At 47.8% G+C, this 20,364-nt stretch overlaps 1 protein-coding gene across 3 annotated transcripts in view; it reads right to left on the bottom strand.

The window, feature by feature from the left end:
- LOC125305362 (serine/threonine-protein kinase 3-like) overlaps positions 1-20,364 on the bottom strand; it is an 84,917-nt gene that overhangs the window by 40,442 nt on the left and 24,111 nt on the right. For all 3 annotated transcript variants that reach the window (XM_048260042.1, XM_048260043.1, XM_048260044.1), the window contains 2 exons: positions 9,091-9,228; positions 6,435-6,569 (listed from right to left, as the gene is read on the bottom strand). In XM_048260042.1, coding sequence (XP_048115999.1) covers positions 6,435-6,569; positions 9,091-9,228 — 273 coding nt within the window. The remainder of the gene's footprint in view (positions 1-6,434; positions 6,570-9,090; positions 9,229-20,364) is intronic.

Here is a 20,364-nt window from a genome sequence, read left to right as displayed (position 1 = left end):
CACACACACACACACACACACACACACACACACAGACACAGACACACACACACACAGAGGCCAGTAGGCTGTTGAGCCCGGGGATGGAGAGTCGTCTGGAGGCTCTGGTGAGAAAACACGAGCAGGTGGCCAATGGAAAGCAGGTGTCCGAGCCCAAGTCTGGGGACCCAATTGAATTAATGTGCGAAAACAAATGACTCCATCAGCATGTCTCGGCTGTGACAAGCCAGAGTCTCAGCCGCACTGGATCTTCGTCACCCGACACTGGCCAGGGATAACACCACCGCATATTGCCCCAAGGATTCATGGGAAAACACGCCAGGGGCACGGGTCAGAGGCAGAGAGGACAGTGCCTCGCCGTGATCTTATTAGAGGGAGGGGGTGGGTGGTAATCGAGCGCGCTCTCGCCTCCTGCTGAAACTGAGCTCACCCGTTTAAAAGCGGGCATTAGGACGGCTTTCGGGGTGACACATTGCCGAGATGTTTTGTCTAATTGAAGGAGACGGTAGTCAATACACATACATGAATGACAGGCACGGTGTAATGGCGTCTCCCATTTCAGGATTACTCTGATAATCACGGGGGCGGCCATTTCCAAGATCCACAGCGGCCTGGCACTGGACCGCAGGGCCCCGAGCATGGACACCGAGCAGGCTCGAAGCCTTACAGCCCCAAACGCTTGCAGAAAGGCCTCTTCTTGGCCTCCGCAGTGTGAGAATGATTGGCGAGCGGTAAAAAAAAACGACAAAGTCATCTGCGGGAAAATGGACAAGCGCGCCTTTTGTTTCGCCAGAGACAGGCATTTGACAAATGTTTCAAGCAAAAGCTGGAAGGGAAAAGTGGACCCTCCGCAGGACGTGTGTGAGTTGTGTTTGAGTGTATGTGTGTGTGTGTGTGTGTGTGTGTGTGTGTGTGTGTGTGTGTGTGTGTGTGTGTGTGTGTGCTTGTAGGTATGTGTGAGCAGAAGTCAATTTCACCCGTGGGGGTCTCATGGATAAATGATCAGAGGAGCGGTGCTGGAGCAGGCTCACGTCCGTGTGAGCCAGAGCATTAAAGCCATGTAAATCCTGGGGGGAGAGTTGAGATGAGGTGGTTCTGTGTTCTGCAGTAGGTCTGTAACCTGCACCCCACCACTCCCCTCCCCTCCCCTCCAACTCCCCAGCAGCAAAGCAGCCCTCGTCCTCCCCGAATACCATTTACATAAATAGGCAGCTCACCGCCACCGGGACCCACGTCGGACAGCTATATTTACACTTGTTGCTGGTCCGTCACCAGGCAACAGAGGGTTTTCCTCTTTGTGATGCCAGAGAGCAACCAACAATCCCTTCCATAAAATGACCCTCCCCCCAACCCCCACAACACCAACCCTCCCTACCCCAAAAAAACATCTCATCCCAAACAAGCCGCTCACCAAACCTCATCAGACTATCATTATCCCCCCTCCCCACTTCCCCATCCCCTCTCAGCTGCCTGACCTCCCGCTCACCCCTAGTGTGGGTGGGAGTGGACGAGGAGGCGGGGGTGGGGGGGGCATTCTTCATAAACTACATGGGTGTGTAGAGTGGAGGGAGGGGGGGGGGTAATGGCAGTGCATCAGCAGCGCAGTGCAGTACGGTGCGGTGCGGAGATGAGATGAGAGCTGTGATCGAGGGATTAGCTTTCTGCCGGGCAGCGGCTGCCTCCACACTCTGGCCTCTCTAATGAGGAAACACACCAGGAATGGCCACAGCAGCTATCCAAACACCCGCGCCAATCTACTGAGACCTCGAGTGTGAAGGGGAGATAGAGATAGAGGTGGCGCGTTGAGCTCTGTGTGTGTGTGTGTGTGTGTTTGAGAGGTGTGTGTGTGTGCGTGTACGCAAGCGGGTTGAGGGTGGAAGGCTGGGTCGGCCACATTCTCCACAGGCCACAGACACTGGGAGAAGGGCAGACGTCTGACCCTTCCAAAGAGAGATAGAAGTGGTGCATGCACCTGTGTGTGTGCGCGCGTGTGTGTGTGTGTGTGTGTGTGTGCGCACTGAGGGTGGTTGGCAGGGTAGACCAGAGGTACACATCTCTCTGCACCCCTATTTATTCTCTCTCTCTCACTCTTTCTCTCTCTGTCTCTCTGTCTCTCTCTCCTCCATGTTCGTTCCTTCTCTGCTTGGATCTCTGCACTACTCTACTCAACAGCCAGATGCAGGCCTATTGGTTATCGACTCTGATAGCATTATCTTGGAGCAAACAGGAGAATCAGTGGACAAGGAGGGAGTGTGTGTGTGTGTGTGTGTGTGTGTGTGTGTGTGTGTGTGTGTGTGTGTGTGTGTGTGTGAGAGAGAGAGAGAGGAGGGGGGCAGGAAACTGGCTATGGAGTGGCTATGGTGGAATGTGGCCACTGTGTTACGTACATAGGCTGGAACTCAGCCCTCTCTTTTAGGCCACTCAGAAAGTGAGTGAGTGAGTAAATGTGTGCGTGTGTGTGTGCGTGTGCGTGTGTGTGTGTGTGTGTGTGTGTGTTCGTATGTGTGTCTGTGTGCATGAGTCAGCCACTTACAAAACTAAAGGTCCCTGTGGTGCAATTCAGCAGAAGCCTGAAGCTCTCAATCTCAAGTTGTTGTTGTGTTTGTGCATGAGTGTGTGCATGTGTGTGTGTGTGCAGGCCCGGAGTGGGTAATCGGGAGAATCGGGAGAATTCCCGGTGGGCCGCTTCACTTTTGAGCTGGTCTAGGGAAAAATATTGACATTTGCCACGTTAATCTATCTTCTCTTAAAGTTGGCTACACACGTTCACATTCTATGCCTAACACCGCATGGGTTGTTCTCCCATCCCAAGTAGAGTTGGTTGGGTCCATATAGCCCGTCTTTTCTAAAAAGTTTTCTCAAGGCCTTTTCACACAGAGATCCCGCTAAATTTGCGGGAAGAGGAGACGTCTTTTTGCCGTCTTTTTGTGTCTGAAAGCGAGGTGAAAATTTGCCGGCCTGCTGATCTGTTCACATGATGCGGCAGTTTGGGGAGCCAGAAGGCAGGATCAGCTATAGTAAATTCAATTGTGACGTGCAACACGGGGCGTGTAGAGTGATAGTCGTAGGCCTTAGTATGCGTGCGTGGGGCTTCAGATACAGCAGGTGTGTGATTTCAAAAACCATGGCGGGAGAACCGACTGCACTTTGGTTAGCTTGCATTTGCTTTGCTGTTGCTGTTAGAATGTTAGATTCTTGCGATAGATATCTTCAGACAATAAAAAGTAATTTGGAAGGGAAATTGAAGAGAAGAGTTGCCCTTAAAATCAGAGGTTCACAGGCTACTGTGGCCTTGGTCAGTGGCGCCGCCAGCCGTAATCCACAATTTATTCATGAAATCATTCAATATTACAACAATAAAAAATAGTTTGTGTATTGTCTTAATTGAAACATGCTTCGCGCACAAATGATAGCCTAGGGCAAAGAGAATGAACATCTCAACATAAGGATACATTAGAAGATGATGATTGGTGTAAACTTTGTCACACGGCGTGATAAGCAGTTCTGGCTTAAAAGCATAACGTTCCATTCAGTCATAAATCATTTAAGCGTAGGCCTAGTGCTCGTCATGAAAAGAAAACAGCAGCTTAATATTTTTTCAGGTGTTTAACAGTAGGCCTAGAAGCACTGTTAGCAGTTATGCGAAAGGCAGTGAGATTATTAGACATTGCATCCTGTCACTCTGTTTGGAACATCGCGAGTTCGGGTTGATAAGATTCAGTTAATGCGGTAGCCAATGGATCGTCTCAAAGTTTTGGACAACCAAACAGCAGTGTAGGCAAAGCAAATCCTAATTGTTAGGTTACCATAGGTGTCTTTTTTTTTCGTAAGCCTGGGCGATCGGAAATCGCGACATAAGCACATTGGTTTCTTTTTTTTCTTTTCTTTCTTGTTCGCGTGTTGGGTAGTGAAGCGATAATGCATTTAAAGCAGTACATCATGTGAGCCAGAGCCGATATGAACAGAGCTGCTGCTCTGTAGGCTATAGGTAGTCTTCCCAAACTACTTGCGAAGTAGCCTATTATCACAGACATCACATGTATGACGAAAGAGCCTTTTCTCAGCTTTAAACGATTTTATTGGTTAGTTGTTGTGGTAAACGGTTCGAGAAAAGTAACTTTAATTTAATCATATTTTTGCGCCCGTCTCCTACCCATTCATCTTGGTGGAATACTTGAAACTTTACCTCAACACATGACAAACCATATATCAGAATAAACAGCAGACCTTACCGAACACAAAGGTGTAAAGCATGCCCCTGTAGGCCTACAGTTAGCCATTCCAGAGTAATCCGTTTTAATTGCAGCAATGTCTTTATGCATGTCTCCAACTTTAAGGTTCCTAATGTGTTTAAATTGTTCAATAGGTCTATATGATTTTATAACAGGCCAAATACAAAACAAATGTTACAAATATCGCCTAGATATCTGTAAAACATTACAATCAGAGGATATACATAGGGCAGACAGGCGGCTCATGAGTTCATGCTTTGTTTTTTTTCGCTGGATTTTTTAGGATAGCCTATTATGGCAACTGATTGCATTCAAGCTACAGTCAACTCCAGCAGGCATTGAATGACTGGAGACTTTGTGAATTTATAGATTGACATAATGTGCTGTCTGCTATTGCTGCTTTTGATCAGTTAGATTTTTTTTGCAATCTCCTGTGGTGGGCTGGACATAGCATCGAAATGCCCGCCCAGATTCCCCTTTCCGCCTTGACCCATTTACACTGGTGCCAGAACGAAAAAACTCGGCAAAATTAGGGGGCTTGGTAGTAAATTTGGCGAGACACTTTGTCCCGCCGTTCCGCCTCGGTCTATGTGAAAGGGACAGTCGTTCCGCGATTCTGGTACATAAAATCGCGTACCAGAATCGCGGAACGACTGTCCCTTTCACATAGATACCATAGCCGGACCGGCCCTACCGTGGTGATAAGCGTCAGGGAGGGTGGATGGTACGAAGAGGCCATGAGGGACTGAAAATGCCAGGTAAAAAAGACGAAAAGTATTGGGGGGAAATGCTGCCAAATGTGCCAAGCTTCCAGATACAGCTTCCGGACAGTGGCAACTGGTTAAGAGAGATAGCCATGATTATTAGCGGCGTAATTATTGGGCTAATACTGGACGTTGTAGAGTTGTCAACCTATTCGCAAGCAACATATTAAATTAATTAAAATATTAGCCTTTTTGTATCATCCAATATGGCGATTCATATAGCCTACTTCGCAAATATTATGCAAATATGGATAACAAATCTCAAGCTTGATCTGTGTATGCAGTAGCCTAGGCCTAAAAACAAAAGTAGCCTCTGAGCAGCAGATCAGCCAGTCCCCCGCTGAAAATGATGGACATTAGCTATAACTGGACAAGTAGAAAGGATAATAGAGTTAACCATATGAATTAAAGTTATTTAATGTAAGAAAGAACAGTATATAACGGCAGTAGGCTACATGATCAACCTATAGCCTATGGCTTGTTTGCTCAGAAGTGGTTGTAGTAAAGGAGTAGGCTAAATCACCAACAACATGATAGCTGACCCATGCAGAAAAAACATGTAAACAATAGTTCAATATGCCTCTTAGTGGAATTGTGGGATACATGTAATACTTTATTTCTTCCTTCCTTTTTTTGTTAACTTATCAATCTATCCTTGTGGAATAGTGGAATATTGGTACTAATAAAGAGCAGCCGTGGCCCACTGGTTAGCACTCTGGACTTGTAACCGGAGGGTCGAGCCCCGACCAGTGGGCCATGGCTGAAGTGCCCTTGAGCAAGGCACCTAATCCCTCACTGCTCCCTGAGCGCCGCTGTGGTTGCAGGCAGATCACTGCGCCGGAATTAGTGTGTGCCTCACCTCACTGTGTGCTGTGTTTCACTAATTCACGGATTTGGATAAATGCAGAGACCAAATTTCCCTCACGGGATCAAAAGAGTATATATACTTATACTTATAAAAACTACAGGATAGTAAGAGCGGAACTGTTGTTTTATTTATCCAATTTCCACCACCACTAAAAAAGTGGGCCGGTCTTGGACCTGAAACTCCCGGGCTGAAAAGTGGCCCCACTCCGGCCCTGTGTGTGTGTGTGTGTGTGAGAGAGAGAGAGTATATAACAGCAAAGTAACTTTTCTGTTACATTGATGCATGTAAAACATCTACAGGCTACAAATGGATAAATAAGGAAACAAGAAAAGTGATTGCATTTTTTGCAGATTTGTATCCGATTACATCACTGTAAACTATCACTGTAAGAGTTACAGGCGAGCAAAAGAACATTCATTTGTTCAGCCCACTGATATCTTTGACTAAATCTCAGAAAAATGTCTTTTGAGATCACCTCGTTTCCCACCGCCCCTTACAACCTCCTATACAAGAAATGTGGCCTTGAGCCCCGGTAGCACTTAGCGAGCGCGTGCAGAGCAGCGGCCTTACGGAGTTCTCCGCGTCCTCGTCCTCCTCCTCCTGCTCTCTCTGCTGCTCCTCCTGCCTCTTGGCCTTGGCCTCCACGGCCTCCACAATCAGCTCCCTCAGGGTGGCCACGGGCTTGGCTTTCTTAATGAAGGAGTGCTAGAGAGGGAGAGAGAAAGAGAGAGGGAGAGAGATGGAGGGTGGACATTATGGATGGATAGATTGAGAGAAAGTGAAAAAGATGAGGGATTCATTTTATCATTCGGACTAAAATTGATCCTGCATGACAGCCTGCATTTCGTTGTCCCTGTCGCCTTAGTCCTCAGTCTGTAGGGGGTTCAAGTTCAAGTTCAACTTGAGCTGTGTAAAATGTCCATTAAAATTCATATTTTATGGCACTATATGAATAAAATTGAACTGATTTAGATTAAGTTAGTGCTTTTGTCTATGTATGCTGTATGTTCGTACCCTGTTCAAATGTTTTGCTTTGGAAACAAACTGGCTGTCAAGTGAAGCCAATAAAGCTCATTGAATCAAGCGAATAGAACTGAACTGAGAGAAAGAGAGATGGAGAGAACCGTTTCAATGAATAATGGCCTTCCTGTCCTGATATAAATCAGCTCATTGCCTCGAGTATTTGTCTTTCCTTCTCTTTCGCTCCTGCGGTGTCCATTTCCCTCTCTCTCTTTCACCACGGCAGGATAAATGGTAGCAGCCTGAGCAAAAAAAGAATAAGACCTACTGATGGAAAACAACTGAAGACAAATTGGTCGAATTGTTGAGAGTAAATTGCATGTAAAACTCCTATTGGGATTCCCTTTCCCTGCCAGGGCTCTGTGTGCAGTGTAGGTCGATGGAGCCCAGCGTATACGCTAAAGACGAACCCAGTCCACCTTGTAAAGTTCTTTAATACCCTGATGCCTGCAGGAATGAAATTTTCGGCTTTGGTCGACAGTGATGCGTTTGGCCGTGTCTTGGCAAAACCGGTCGCATCTTAAAATACGTCCCCTGTCATTGTGGCGAACGCGCGCCAGGAAAGCATTACGAAATGTAAACGCCGGTCCTGCACAGCGTGAGAGCTACTGCTTTTCAGCGGTCCTGACAGCCGCGCCGGCCACAGCGGACGGGTGTGTGTTGTGTGTTTCGCTCGCTCTCCCTCTCTCTCGGCCCAGCGAAAATCCCCCCCCGATGACAGTTTAGGAGCCGCGCGGGTCATCCATCTAAAGCGGAGCGGAGCGGCGCTCTTGCCTCTCGGCCCCGGCCTGCAGCGAGGGATGCAGGTAGTTAAAAAGCAGTTGAGCGCTGAGCGCCGCAATGGAGTGGAACTGAGAAGCCGCGCTGCTGCAAGCTCGCTCCGAGTGCGGCGCGCTCCAACGAGAACGAGGGCGAAAGATGAAGAAGAGAAGGAAAATCCCACCCGCCTCAGTAGGCCTTTAATCATGGGACTCCCATCAGAGCCGTGGCAGGAGTCGGGCTTCATTTGCTTCAATTAGTGGGGCCATGGAAATGTGACCGCCCACCCAATGCATGCGGGGACGCACATACCACACGAGGGGGGTTGAGGGTTAGGGGTGTGGGGGGGGAGGGGTGGGGTAGGGGGGGGGGCATGGGGGGCGAAACGTAAACAGCGCAACACGCTGACTGCCACGCAAGATTAGTTCCTCGCCCTGATTTACCCTAACCCTTCGCATTCTTCGCTTTCCTTTTTGAAGATCAATTCACCCCGGCTATCAAAAGCTGATCGAGTTTGCCAGAGTAGGGTAATTAATTTATTCATCTAATCAGCATTATCAACAAACACTCTGAACAACGCTATCAGCAACTATTCTTTAACGTGGAGATTAAACAAAACAAAAAAAAACTATTTCCACTGTGACTTTCCACCAGCACACGAGGCATCCTGCCTGTCTGCAAATTGAACATGAACGTGACCTTTCCGGGAGTTCGCCCTTCATCGACGGCCAAGCTCAATACCCCGCACAGCGGCCGCCGTACTGGACCGAGCGCAGGCGTGAAATATGACGGCTCACGGCTGGAGCGAACATGTCCTTCAGATCAGCTGGACGCTCGGGGGACTGATATCTGAGTGTGTGCGGTATCTGACCGGGTGTGCTGGGCAAGCACATCAGCGCCTGCCATGGAAGGTGTTTTCGTTGGAAGGGTGGACGTGGGGTATTTATGGTGGGCCAGGGGGAACAGCTAGGAAAATAAATTGGTTTGTTTTTGTAGCTTTCTGCGTTATTGAGTTCAACAAATGTGATCCGACCAAGACGCCTGCTGTCAGGAGGACAAGGGATCTTCTGGTGAAAAGCTGTTTCAACCTCACTACGTGAAAACACACACACATACGCGTGCATGCATACTGTTCACAAATGCATATACACTGACACCTCCACAAGTGATATACAGGGTTATAAACACTTTCCCAAACACTCACACACACACACGTTTGGACAACGCAAGTACACAGCTGATCAAACACATGCACACACTTCTTCACAATCGCACCCGCTCTTCACGTCTTCAGGCACTGGAATAAACACTTGTCTTTTACTGTTTCTCTGTCAATCTCTCTCCCTCTTTGTACTTCTCTCTCTCTCTCTCTCTCTCACACACACATACACATGCTTACATACCCACCCCCCCACAAACACACAAACACACACACACACACACACACCTGTAGGAGTTGTGTGGCGGTGGCCCTCTGCTCTGGGTTCTTCACAAGGCATTTCTTGACAAAATCGGTGAACTGGTCCGACCACGCCTCAGGCTTCCGGAAGGTTGGCGGGGGGTTAGTGGGGATCATGAAGATGGCCTGGAGTTAAGAAAACACACAACTGAGCAGAGGGCAAATCACTGAAACAATACAGAGAGAGGGGGAGAGAGAGAGAGAAAGAGAGAGAGAGAAGAAAATAGACAGACAGAGAAGTTCTGCATATGGAGAAATGGGTACAAGAGAAATGTTCAGCGGAGAAAATAAAATGAAAAGAAAAAAAGACCCGAATCAGCGAGAAATCAGAGGCGCCGCAGCCTCCGGTGAAGGCGAATAAACACATCCTCCTGGACGCATGCGGCCCTATCGGACTGTAAATCTGGACGCAAGAGGCCCTATCGGACTGTAAATCTGGCGAACAAATTTTGGGAGGCCTTCTAGGATTTCTACCATGACAGAGGGCCAGGAAGTGGGCCCATCTGCTACCAATGGAGCCCCTCTGCAGCGCTGCTGGACCTCTGAGGAGAGGGGAACAGGGTCCATCACACCACACACTGGGACAGCACAGGGACTCTCTCTCTCACGAACACACACACATTACACACACACACACACACACACACATAGAGTCTATCTATATCTCTGTGCAGTAATTTTCTCTGTTCACTCTCCAGCTATGGGTTCAGGGCTGTAGCGCTGTGTAGTATTGTGAGGTGGTACCACATGTAGCACTCACCACTCTGTTTGTTTAGTTTGCCTGACACAAGTGATACCCTTAACTCAAAATCCCCTGGCTTTAACCTATGCCCCCTCTCTTTCTCTCGCTTTCTCCCTCCCTCTCCTCCCCTCTTCCTCTCTTCCCTTCCTTATGTACATGTCTGTCCTTCCCTCTATCTCAATAAAACACTCTTCTCTTTCCCTGTCAGGTCTCTCCTAGGGCTAAATATGAGCCCAGACGCCTTAAAAAAAGAGAAAAAAACAGGAAAGAAAAAACAGCTTCAGCAGCTCAGGAACCTAGGAGGAGATAAAAGCCGTGAAATTCAGTTACACAGTTGGCCTGTGCCCAGCTCTGTGGCGAGAGCTACTTCCACTATGGCACAGGATATTCACTGAGCTTCACATCCCAGGCCAAATTAAAACCACCAGCCGCTCGCTCTGGGGACCTTATCAGAGCAGCTTTCCCAGAGTCCCAGCGTGGACAGGGAGCTTTAAAGACAGACAGCGGACATTGGGGAGGGGAGGGAAGGATTGGTGTGTGTGTGTGTGTGTGTGTGTGTGTGTGTGTGTGTGTGTGTTTAGGGGCTGTAATCATCCACTGCACATAATTATAAACGAACTTGTTTTATAGACAAGTTTTGATATGATTTGTGGTATTTAATGAGGCAACTCAGCTTTTGTTTGCTCGCATTCAAATCATCATTATTCATATAGTCATATTATATTATTCTCTCTAAACAATTAGATAAAACAGACTAATGCGCTTATCATTGCTACAAACAAGACTGGATTAATTTCAATGGTATTTCCAAACAGTCATTTCTCAATAATTTTTCCAATTTCTCAAGTATCTCACCGGGGGTTGTGTGAGTCACTCCATGCTGGGACAGAGGGCTACGTGCTGGGGCCAACACCCTGATCAGCTCACGCTGACCGCATCAGTCGAAGCCCGGTCATGGGAGCCACTGACCAACACTTCATCCCAAATATAGTTTCCGCTCAGGATCAACCTCCCGCCTGTCTCAGAATTCATCATCCTCTCAGCCTCCACTAGTAACCCTGCACTCACCACCCCACACACCCCTCTCTCTCCCCCTTTCTATCTCTCTATATCGCCTTCTCTCTCTCTCTCTCTCTCTCTCTCTCTATGTGTTTACATATTGAGGGACTTTTTGAGCAGTGCTGCCGGCCAATGTGGCTGACCAATGCTTTCCAGGTATTTTTCCAATGACATTGGGTAACAATTAATTACCTGGGAAACTTGAATCATTAGGGGGCAACATGCGAGCACTTGGATTTGACCATGTGATTGTCCACCAGACGTAAGCTTATCTCCCTGTAGCTCTGCCTCTCATCTATATATCTATATGGCTCTCTCCCCCCCTTTCTCTTTATCTCTCATCACTCTCTACCTCTCTCTCTATCTCACAGTATATCTCTCCCTCCTTCTCCCTCTCTCTCTATCTCACAGTATATCTCTCCCACTCCTTCTCCCTCTCTCTCTTTCTATTTCACTGTATCCCCCTCTCTGTATCTCTCTCCATGTGTGTGCATCCCACTCTCTCAGTACCTCTCTCTGCATCCCCATATTCTCCATTTCTCTCTGCAATCCTGTCTATCTCTCGCTCTCCTCTTCTAATATTCCCCTCTCTCTCTCTCTCTCTCTCTCTCTCTGTGTCTCCCTCTCTCTGTCTGTGAGTGGGGAGTTGGGTGTTGGCTCCCTTTTCCCGCTCCAGCAAATACTTTGACCAACCTCAGACAGAACCCACGCCAGCCATATTTATCTACCTCAGCGTCGGAAAGAAAAACAGCCTCGGCCGGCGCAGGTGGCAGCTCCGCCACCGTTACCCACGGCAACCCAGCATCTCGACATCTGCAGGCTATTACCAGCCCAGCCCCCAGGGCCACAGGGGCAGAGAGGCATTTTATTCTCCCCCGTGGGGGAGAGGGTGGGGTGGGGGGTTGGGCTTTGGGTGGCCTGGATGCGGCCACAAGACACGGGGCAAAGCCCCCCAAATCCCCGGGCCTTTTTCCAGTAGTCTCACCGACCACCTCCGAACAGTCCCTCCAACCACCGGCCCCATCCCCCACGTGCCCTCCCACCCGTCCACAAGGAGAGAGAGAGAGCGCGTAGGAGGCCAGTGCCAGGAATAGCTGAGGCGTTTGAGACGAGTTAACTAATCAGCGCTCATTATAGCCGATGTCTAGCCAGAAGACAAACAAAGGATCACAGGAGGGCTCAGTGGCTGACACGCTGCGACAACTGAACTGCAGCCCTGTTACTGAGGCCCAGCAGAGCACTGCTCCTGCTCCTTACAGGCCCACAGAGAGAGAGAGAGAGAGAGAGAGAGAGAAAAGAAAGGGAGGGAGAGGGAGGGAGGGAGGGAGAGAGAGAGAGAGAGAGAGGGAGGGAGGGAGAGAGGGGGAGAGGACAGGGGTCACAGGTCATTAGGACCTCTCTCTGGCCACAATTCAACATGGACCCTCACACACTCCCTCATAAAAACACAAACACAAAACCACTCACATATTCATGTACATATATGTAAACCATTTCACACACCAATAGTTACACACACTTCTACACAAAAGGAGAAATACACACAGTTACAGTACAAGTGAGTGCTTCTCTAAGCCTTAACCTGTTCACTGGTAATGATAATATGGATGGTGGAGGCACATTCATCATCATGCATCATTTATAGATCCTGCAGCACTCTGAAGAGCCGTGTAATAAGGATTAATATTCAACATTACAAATGTGTGAAACATCATGCTCTTTAATACTTTAAAAGTGAAAAAAAAAAAACTACTTTAAACCTCCACCAAAGTCAATTTGCACTAATATCATCTCACAATGCCTTAATATGGAGCCGCACCAACATTGAACAAGCTCTTCCGTGGACCAAGCTGCACACCTCCACCCAGTTTCCTGAAAACCAGGCCAGTAGTTTCGCATTATCTTGCCCGCTGACAGACAAACAGCACCAAACCTATAACCTACTTGGTGCAGGTGATTGAACTGTTATCAGATTGATACAGCTGTTTCTTTAGTAGTGAGCACTGAACAGTAGGTTAAATGTTGTCAGATATTGCCTGTTAAGTTTGATGGATTGGCATGACTTATCTCCTATGAATCATATCTCACCCAACTGTGTACAATTCACACGCACTGATAATGGGAACTTTATGATAAGATGATGACACAAACACACACTTCCCCCTGGTAAGTGGCTGGTACCTTATTCTAAAAATGCCCCAGTTGAAGCATGCTCTCTCTCTCTCTCTCTCTCTCTCTCTGTGTGCGTGTGTGTGTGTGTACGCGTTGTGGTGTGAGCCGAGGACAACAAGGACAACAAAAGGATGGCCTGCTGGACAGGACAGTGAGCTCTGTTCCCCGTACCCTTTGAGCGGAGTCTCTCCTCGGCCTTATCAGTGCAGATAAAGCTGCAATACTAAAGGAGCTGGTAGCTATCTGAGCGCAGATAAAAAGCACCAAGTAATGCCTTTATTATCCAACCTTTTGCCACTTCCAGACTTCAGGGTCGGTAAGAGAGCCCATAAAACCGATCTTCGTCCCTGACAGGTGATAGGACAGATCTGCCCACAAACTGGGTGAGGGGGGTATGTATGTCCCTAAACCCCCGCCCCCACACACACACACACATACACACATGATGCCAATACCCCATGCCACCAACCACCACGGCAACATAAGATGTGCCAATATCCCATCAACCCAACAATGCAAGTAAACACAGCACATCTGTTCTCTTCACAAACAAATGCATATCTGATCCGTTCCACTTTGGGCCTGTGCTAGGCATCCGATTAGCACTGCTGATGAGCCATGAGGGCCTGTGGTATCTTAGCACATCTTGCAAGGCCAAGCATGGGAAAACATGGCTGGACGATGGGCACCTTATGGCTCCCCACGCCCCCCCCCCCCTTTATCGTCTGCCGAGACGCTGAGGCGGGGTCTGTAATCTGTAAGTACCCTGGCCCTGCTCTCTCTCTGTGTACAGACCCTATAGCGTAATGAACGAACTGGCCGCCGCTGCCGCCATCGCCACTCCAAGCGACCGCCACAGTGACGCCTGCTGATGCGGACTGGCGGCCACATGGCACCATGGGCTGATGGGAAAATCTGATAGGGACGGCCACTTTATCTTATCGCCGCCATCGCAGAGCACAGGGAGGACCTGCCCACAGGGGCAGATAAGGTGCGTTTTATGTCCCCCATGGCGCTCTTTGGCAAGGGATAATTACCCTCCACGCCCCGAGGAGCAGGGGACAAGATACACACACCACACTGGCTGCTTAGGGAACATGGAGGGGGGACAGAGGTGAGGGAGGGAGATGGGAATGTGTGTGTTTAGGGTGGGATGTGTGTGTGTGTGGGGGGTTAATTGGGGAAATAAACAGCGAAATCTTCACAAAACACAGCAACTAGACTCCTGTTGGGTGCATTATGCTCAGAGCTAAATGTTATTTGCATTGAGTTTTGATGGCTCCATGTGAAATGTGACAGTTATTCTGGGATTGCATGTGCCTTTGATGATGCATTGGGAATTGTTTACAAAGGTGGATGGGATATAGTTAATTGCCTGCAGATATCTTGTGGCATTCTCAACTTCAATTAGCAGATTATTATGTTACAACATGCTGTCACCGATCAAACACAATGAAAAAGAAAATATATTAGAGTAAATTACTGATTAAAAGTAAAATTACATAGTTTGATGGCCTAGTTTGATGTTTAAAATTTCATCAATGAAGTGACTATAAAATAAGATCGAACATTAGGGGGCGCTGTAAACTGGTAGTGTGTCGCCTGCAGCACAAAGCAATAAAAATGGATTGCAGCATCCATCTCCCTGTAAAAAGCAGAGGCAGCTGTATTTTAGATAAGCTTTGCTACTAGACAGCCCTAGATTAGCATATCTGTGGCAGAGCCTTCAGACAGCTTATGGCGACAACACTTATTTAATAATCTTAAAAGTGCACTGTCAGTGTGCAATTAGTGCAATCATTGCATTGCTATTCTGTAACATCATACTATGGACTTTAAACCAGTGAGATGGCAGAAAATAAAACTACAAACAAATTATAAAACAAATAAAACAAATTTAATATCACGCCATAAAAAATCACGATATAGTGCAAATAAAAAACAAGAATGCATTGCCCATTTAACTTCTGGCATCCAGCTGTCTCTATAAAAAGAAAAGAAAAAAAAATAATGCAAGTGAAAAGACAAACCCAACGTCGATATTTCCACAACCAGATATCTCGGAGCCCTCCTTTTTTACCTTCCGCACAGACATCTGTTCAGGAACACGAACACAAACACGAACATGACTCTGACTCATCGGCCTGCGTCGTAATCAAGGACAGTCGGTCGGTCGGGGCTTTCCCTGTACCCCCTGCCCTCGCTGCCAAAACACACCAAAACACATGCACTGCTTTTCTCCTTCACAAGGTCGAGACCACCGCCACCACCACAACCATCGGGCCGCTTTTATGGTTAATAAACATTTGACAATTTGTTTCCCAATCCAGACCTCTCTGCTCACATATTGCAGTCATTTTGCCTGCAAACTGCAGCTGCGGCCGCTTTGTTATTTCTCCCCAGAAAGAGAGGAGTTTTTCCATCAGTGGGCCTGGACAGGCCTGGCTCTCACACTCTCCTGAGGGAGCACGGCTGGCATCCCAAACCTGCTGCTATACTCGGCATGTGTGTGTGTGTGTGTGTGTGTGTGTGTGTGTGTGCAGGGTGGGGGGTAAAGTGGTTCAGGGAAACATTGACGGTCAAAAGCAGCACTCTTATCACAACAAGCACAACCACTAGCCCATCAACATCACCATCACCTCATCATTACCGCTGCCCTCATCGTCATCATAATCATAATCATAATCAACATTGTGGTTTTGATGATCATCGTTTCTGTCGTCATCATCATCATCATCAATGTGGTTGTTGCCATCGTCAGCGTTCATGTAAAAACAAACAACTGAGCGGTGCCTGTGCACCTGTGCTTCCTTCGGGCTGGCTGCTTTCCTGGAGACCACTCAGGAGATATTCGCTCTCTCTCTCACACACACTCACACACACGCACACACACACACACACGCACACACACACACACTCCACAAATACATAATCGCACAGTGAGTCAGAAAACCCCTGGAAACAGCAGCAGGGTTCGGTGCAGCAGAGCACGCTACTTTTGTGAGCGTGTGATTTCACAGGCCGTCTCCTGACGCCGGGTTGGGTTGGCCTGACGGTCTCCCTGGGCCAGTGAGGTGAGGAGAGCCTCCAGAGCGGTCACCTCCAAACACAAAGCAGGCTTCTCCTTCCTCTCCGACCGTACAAAACAGAACAGAGCAAAAGAGAGAGAGAGAGAGAGAGATGAGATAGCGAGGAAGAAACAGAGTCCCCTCCGACCATAAAAAGAACAGAACAAAAAGAGAGAGAGAGAGAGAGAGAGAGAGAGAAAGAGAGATGGGGTGGGAGAACAAGATAGAGGCGGGGGAAACAGAGGGAGCGAGAATGAGAGAAAAAGAAATCAACAGAGTAGAGAGAGAGAGGGACAAGAAAGGCAGTGAAAAACAGAAGGGTGAGAGGATGAGGAAGGGGTGTGAGAAACAGAGCAAGAGAGAAGGAGGAGTGAAAAATGTGGTGATCAGCAATATGAGGACAAAAGGAGAGGAACAGAGGGGAGAGGAGAGGAGAGGGGAGGAGAGGAGAGGAGAGGAGTGACGAGGAATCAAGTGAAGCAGAGGTGGCCAATGAAACGGTCATCATATCAGATCAGAGGGGAGAGGAGAGGAGCGCAGAGGAGCAGCTAAGCCCTGCTGTGGGAGGCCTTGCTCCCAATGGCCAGGGCCTCCAGGATGAGTTCCAACTAAAACAATCCCAGCCTGGAACGCATCTCCCACTTTATAGTGAGCAAAGGTCTGCTGCAGCTGGCACTGCGAGGTCCGAGGCAGGAATAATCTTATCTGCCATCAGCTATAAATATATGACAGGGAGAGGGGGAGAGAGGGAGAGAGAAAGAGAGAGAGAGAGACAGAGATGAATAGAGAGAGATGAAGAGAGAGACGGAGTGAAGAGAGAGAGATAATAAAGTGAGGGGGCGGAGAGAGAGAGAGAGTGGGGAGTAGAGGGAGGCAGAGAGGTGGTGAGACCTTCTTCTTCTTCTTCTTTTTTAACTGCCCTTACAAATAAACAAAGATCTCCATAAGGATCTGAAGAGCGGGGAAAAGCAAAGGGTCGTATAAAGGCCAAAGAACTTTGAAGGACGACATGATATATATCATGCCTGTGCAATACATAAATCAAATGATTATATATGCACATAAGGACATACAAAGGTTGAGGCTATTTTGTCTATTTGTTTTCTTTAGAGATCCATAAGATACAAATATCAGACATAAAAACCTACGCTGAGAGACAGACTAATATGTTCTATAATGTTATTCTGAATGAGAGAGCATTATGTACTATCTTGCATGAAAGTCACCCCAAAACACCCTAAAACAACTTTTGATGGTTTCAAGATGATTGTACTCAGCCAAGTCAAGTCCATTGAGTTTGCATTTGGGATAACAAAACAAAAATCAGGCCCTCTTTAGTCTGGGGAGGTTCTAGCCTGGGGCCTGTTCACACTTTTTTCACTATGACAGCAAATGATACATTATAATAATGGAGGAAATGAATCAAACGAGAGAGACACGTCTTGGGCACAAACAGTAGTTTGTATTCATTGCATTATCATCAAATATTTCAATGCAATATCCTGACCCAGCGATTCTGACCTAGTGATTCAGCTGCCCAGAGCCATAGAGACACGGCTTTGACCCGACTAGTTGCATCTCAGGGGAGAAAACCTGCCCGGGCTTTGAATAGTCAACATGTCAACATGTGATAATCAAGCACAAACTCACTAATTACCTCAAGATAAAGGACTGCAGTTGACACATTCAACCACACAGTGGAAACTCCTCTAATCATATAGTATGAAAGTTAAAAATGTAAATTCCCATTAGAAGTGGGTAAATTGCGTTGAGCTCAGTTTAGAGTGACCCGAACTAACGGTAAACAAGATGCTGACACAAAGGGTTGAATGACACAATGCAGCTATATCAGTGTTGAGATTGTTAGTTTTGGACCAATCACCAATGTGATTAAGTTCCCTTTGTGACAATTTACTCCGCTCTGCCTTCGGTAGAAAGCATAACCTGCCAAATATCCTTTGAGAGGAGCAGCGAGAAATGTCTGACAGACACAAACTTCTCTGCTGTGTTTCAATTTGCCCATGAAACACGTAAACAGTGTAGCGAAAACAATTGGAGCCCCACCGTGCAAAGCATCTTAACCCAATCAAAAGTCCATCAGGAGGACCTCTTGAGCAGCGCTGCTGTCACACAATCTGGGCTAAGATGGATGAGCTGTGCGGGTGCTCCACATACGCACCCACGCGCATCCATGCTTCATTCCCACACCTCGTCACTGGCCCGAGAGGTGGAAAAAGCTGGAGGAGCGCTGAAGGTGTTTTGGAGCCCGCCGTGCGGTCCGAAACACAATTATACGAAGCAAAACTATCCCGTTTGTGTGGACACTCACACATTAATCACTCGGTATTGACAGATCGCTGGGTGCGAAACGCTGGTTTCCAGAGATGGCGTACAGCTGGGGGTATCCCAAGTGGCGATGATGGCGATGATGATCGTGATAATAATAATGATGATGACATCATTGTTCTGGCGGGCCAGAGGGTCAAGGCCACGTCCAGTAAGAAATGGTGTGAAACATTCCAGGACACCATGGAGAGAAGAACAGGCAACTGCATTGCCAAGAGCATGCAGATCCATCTGCCCATGTGAATGACATAGGGACCAAAATACACAAAAACAGTTTCCTAACAGCAACATAACATCATATTAACCCATGCACCTGTCCAATAACTAGCATGCTTCTCTCGACCCATTGTGATTTTCTCTCTAAAAACGCCTAAACAACAACACTGGTAGCAAACTTTTACAGGCACATCTTGACATTTAATCACCAATTAACTACTGTAAACTGTTATCTTTCCTGGAAGAAACACCTTTGAACACTGCTGTGGTTGAACAGTCGCACACAAGGGGTGATAAAGCTGTAAAAGTGACCTGGGCCCTGTTCAGCATGGAGCGCAATTCTGCTCTACACGCCACTAAGGTGAAGGCCATGGAGCCATGAGAAGGCGCTGATAAGGCCCCCTATTAGAGGTCAACCCATCTCCTGATTGGGAGTTGGGGTGGGTGGGGAGATGTGAGAGTGGGGGTGAGATTAGATGGGGGGGGGGTGGACTAGAGGGGTACTGAGCTGGGGGCTAGAGGTCTGTGCTGTCTCAATCCTGACCACTCTCCTCTCCGGCTTCCTCTTCTAGGTCATGGCAGTTATGCAATGCGACAATAAAAAGGCGGTCGTAAACTACTGTTTATGCTCTGGGCCATAAACGAAGAGGTGCGTTTCCTGCGGACATTTACAGCCGCACTGTATCGCCGGCTCCCTTCACACACTTCTTTTATAAGGCAGCTTGTTAAAAAACCAAATGCAAATGTTATTCAATTAAAGAGCAAACACGGGCCACCGTTGCGGCAGAGCACGTGGGTCTGTTCCGTTTGCCCGAGTTGGATGCCGCAGTCGAAGAACCTCGCAGTGAGGGTTTATCCCTTTGACGTCAGCATCGGCTCTAGCTGTTGCAGTCAAATCACATCTGCTATATCATTTATTTAATCTGCCTTGGCCCAGTATAAATACTGCTTATCGAGGGGGGAATATTGAAGAATGGCGATAGCCTTGGGAGGGAGGCTCTAAATAACTAGCACATGATAAGAGTTGATATCAGTGGAGGTATCTGTCTGGACATTTGCTAAGAGTTTCCACAACAAGCCTACGCCACCGGCGCAGCTGCTTCAAGCAAAATCCTGCACATCCAAATGTTACCAAGCACAGAATATATCAGAACCCATCACCTGCTGAGGGCTGGTAAACCAACAAGTGATTTATAGTTCCAAAAGCAAAGCAATCCAAATGCTAAATGCGACGTCTTTCCATTCTCAGAAGAACAAAATGGGAAAATTGAGAAATAGAACTCTAGGAATCTGCTTAGTTCAGTGCAAATCTTAAATATTTATTTTCCGATGCCAGAGATTATACACAGCACCTTTAAGCAGACACTAGCTGTGTGATGTATATGTGGCTCTCACCTCCAAGCCAAACCTCCAGAAGTTAAAAACGGCAGTGACCTCAGGCCTAGCTCATGTGAGTTCCCCCCACACACACACGCTCTCTCGCTCCCACACACACTCTCGCTCATACACACACACACACATACACACACACACACACACACACACACACACACACACACAGTGCTTGCTCGTGGCACTACAGCATGGGAGCACACCGCTCTCTCTCTTGCAACCACCGTCCCATCTGCGGCGGCCCAGGGACGGCAGGCGCACACAGGG

This window comes from Alosa alosa, chromosome 13 (genome assembly GCF_017589495.1).
Source record: "Alosa alosa isolate M-15738 ecotype Scorff River chromosome 13, AALO_Geno_1.1, whole genome shotgun sequence".
In the NCBI taxonomy this organism is placed as follows: Eukaryota; Metazoa; Chordata; class Actinopteri; order Clupeiformes; family Clupeidae; genus Alosa; species Alosa alosa.
Note: the sequence above shows the minus strand (reverse complement) of the source record. Positions and strands in the feature narration are given on the sequence as shown.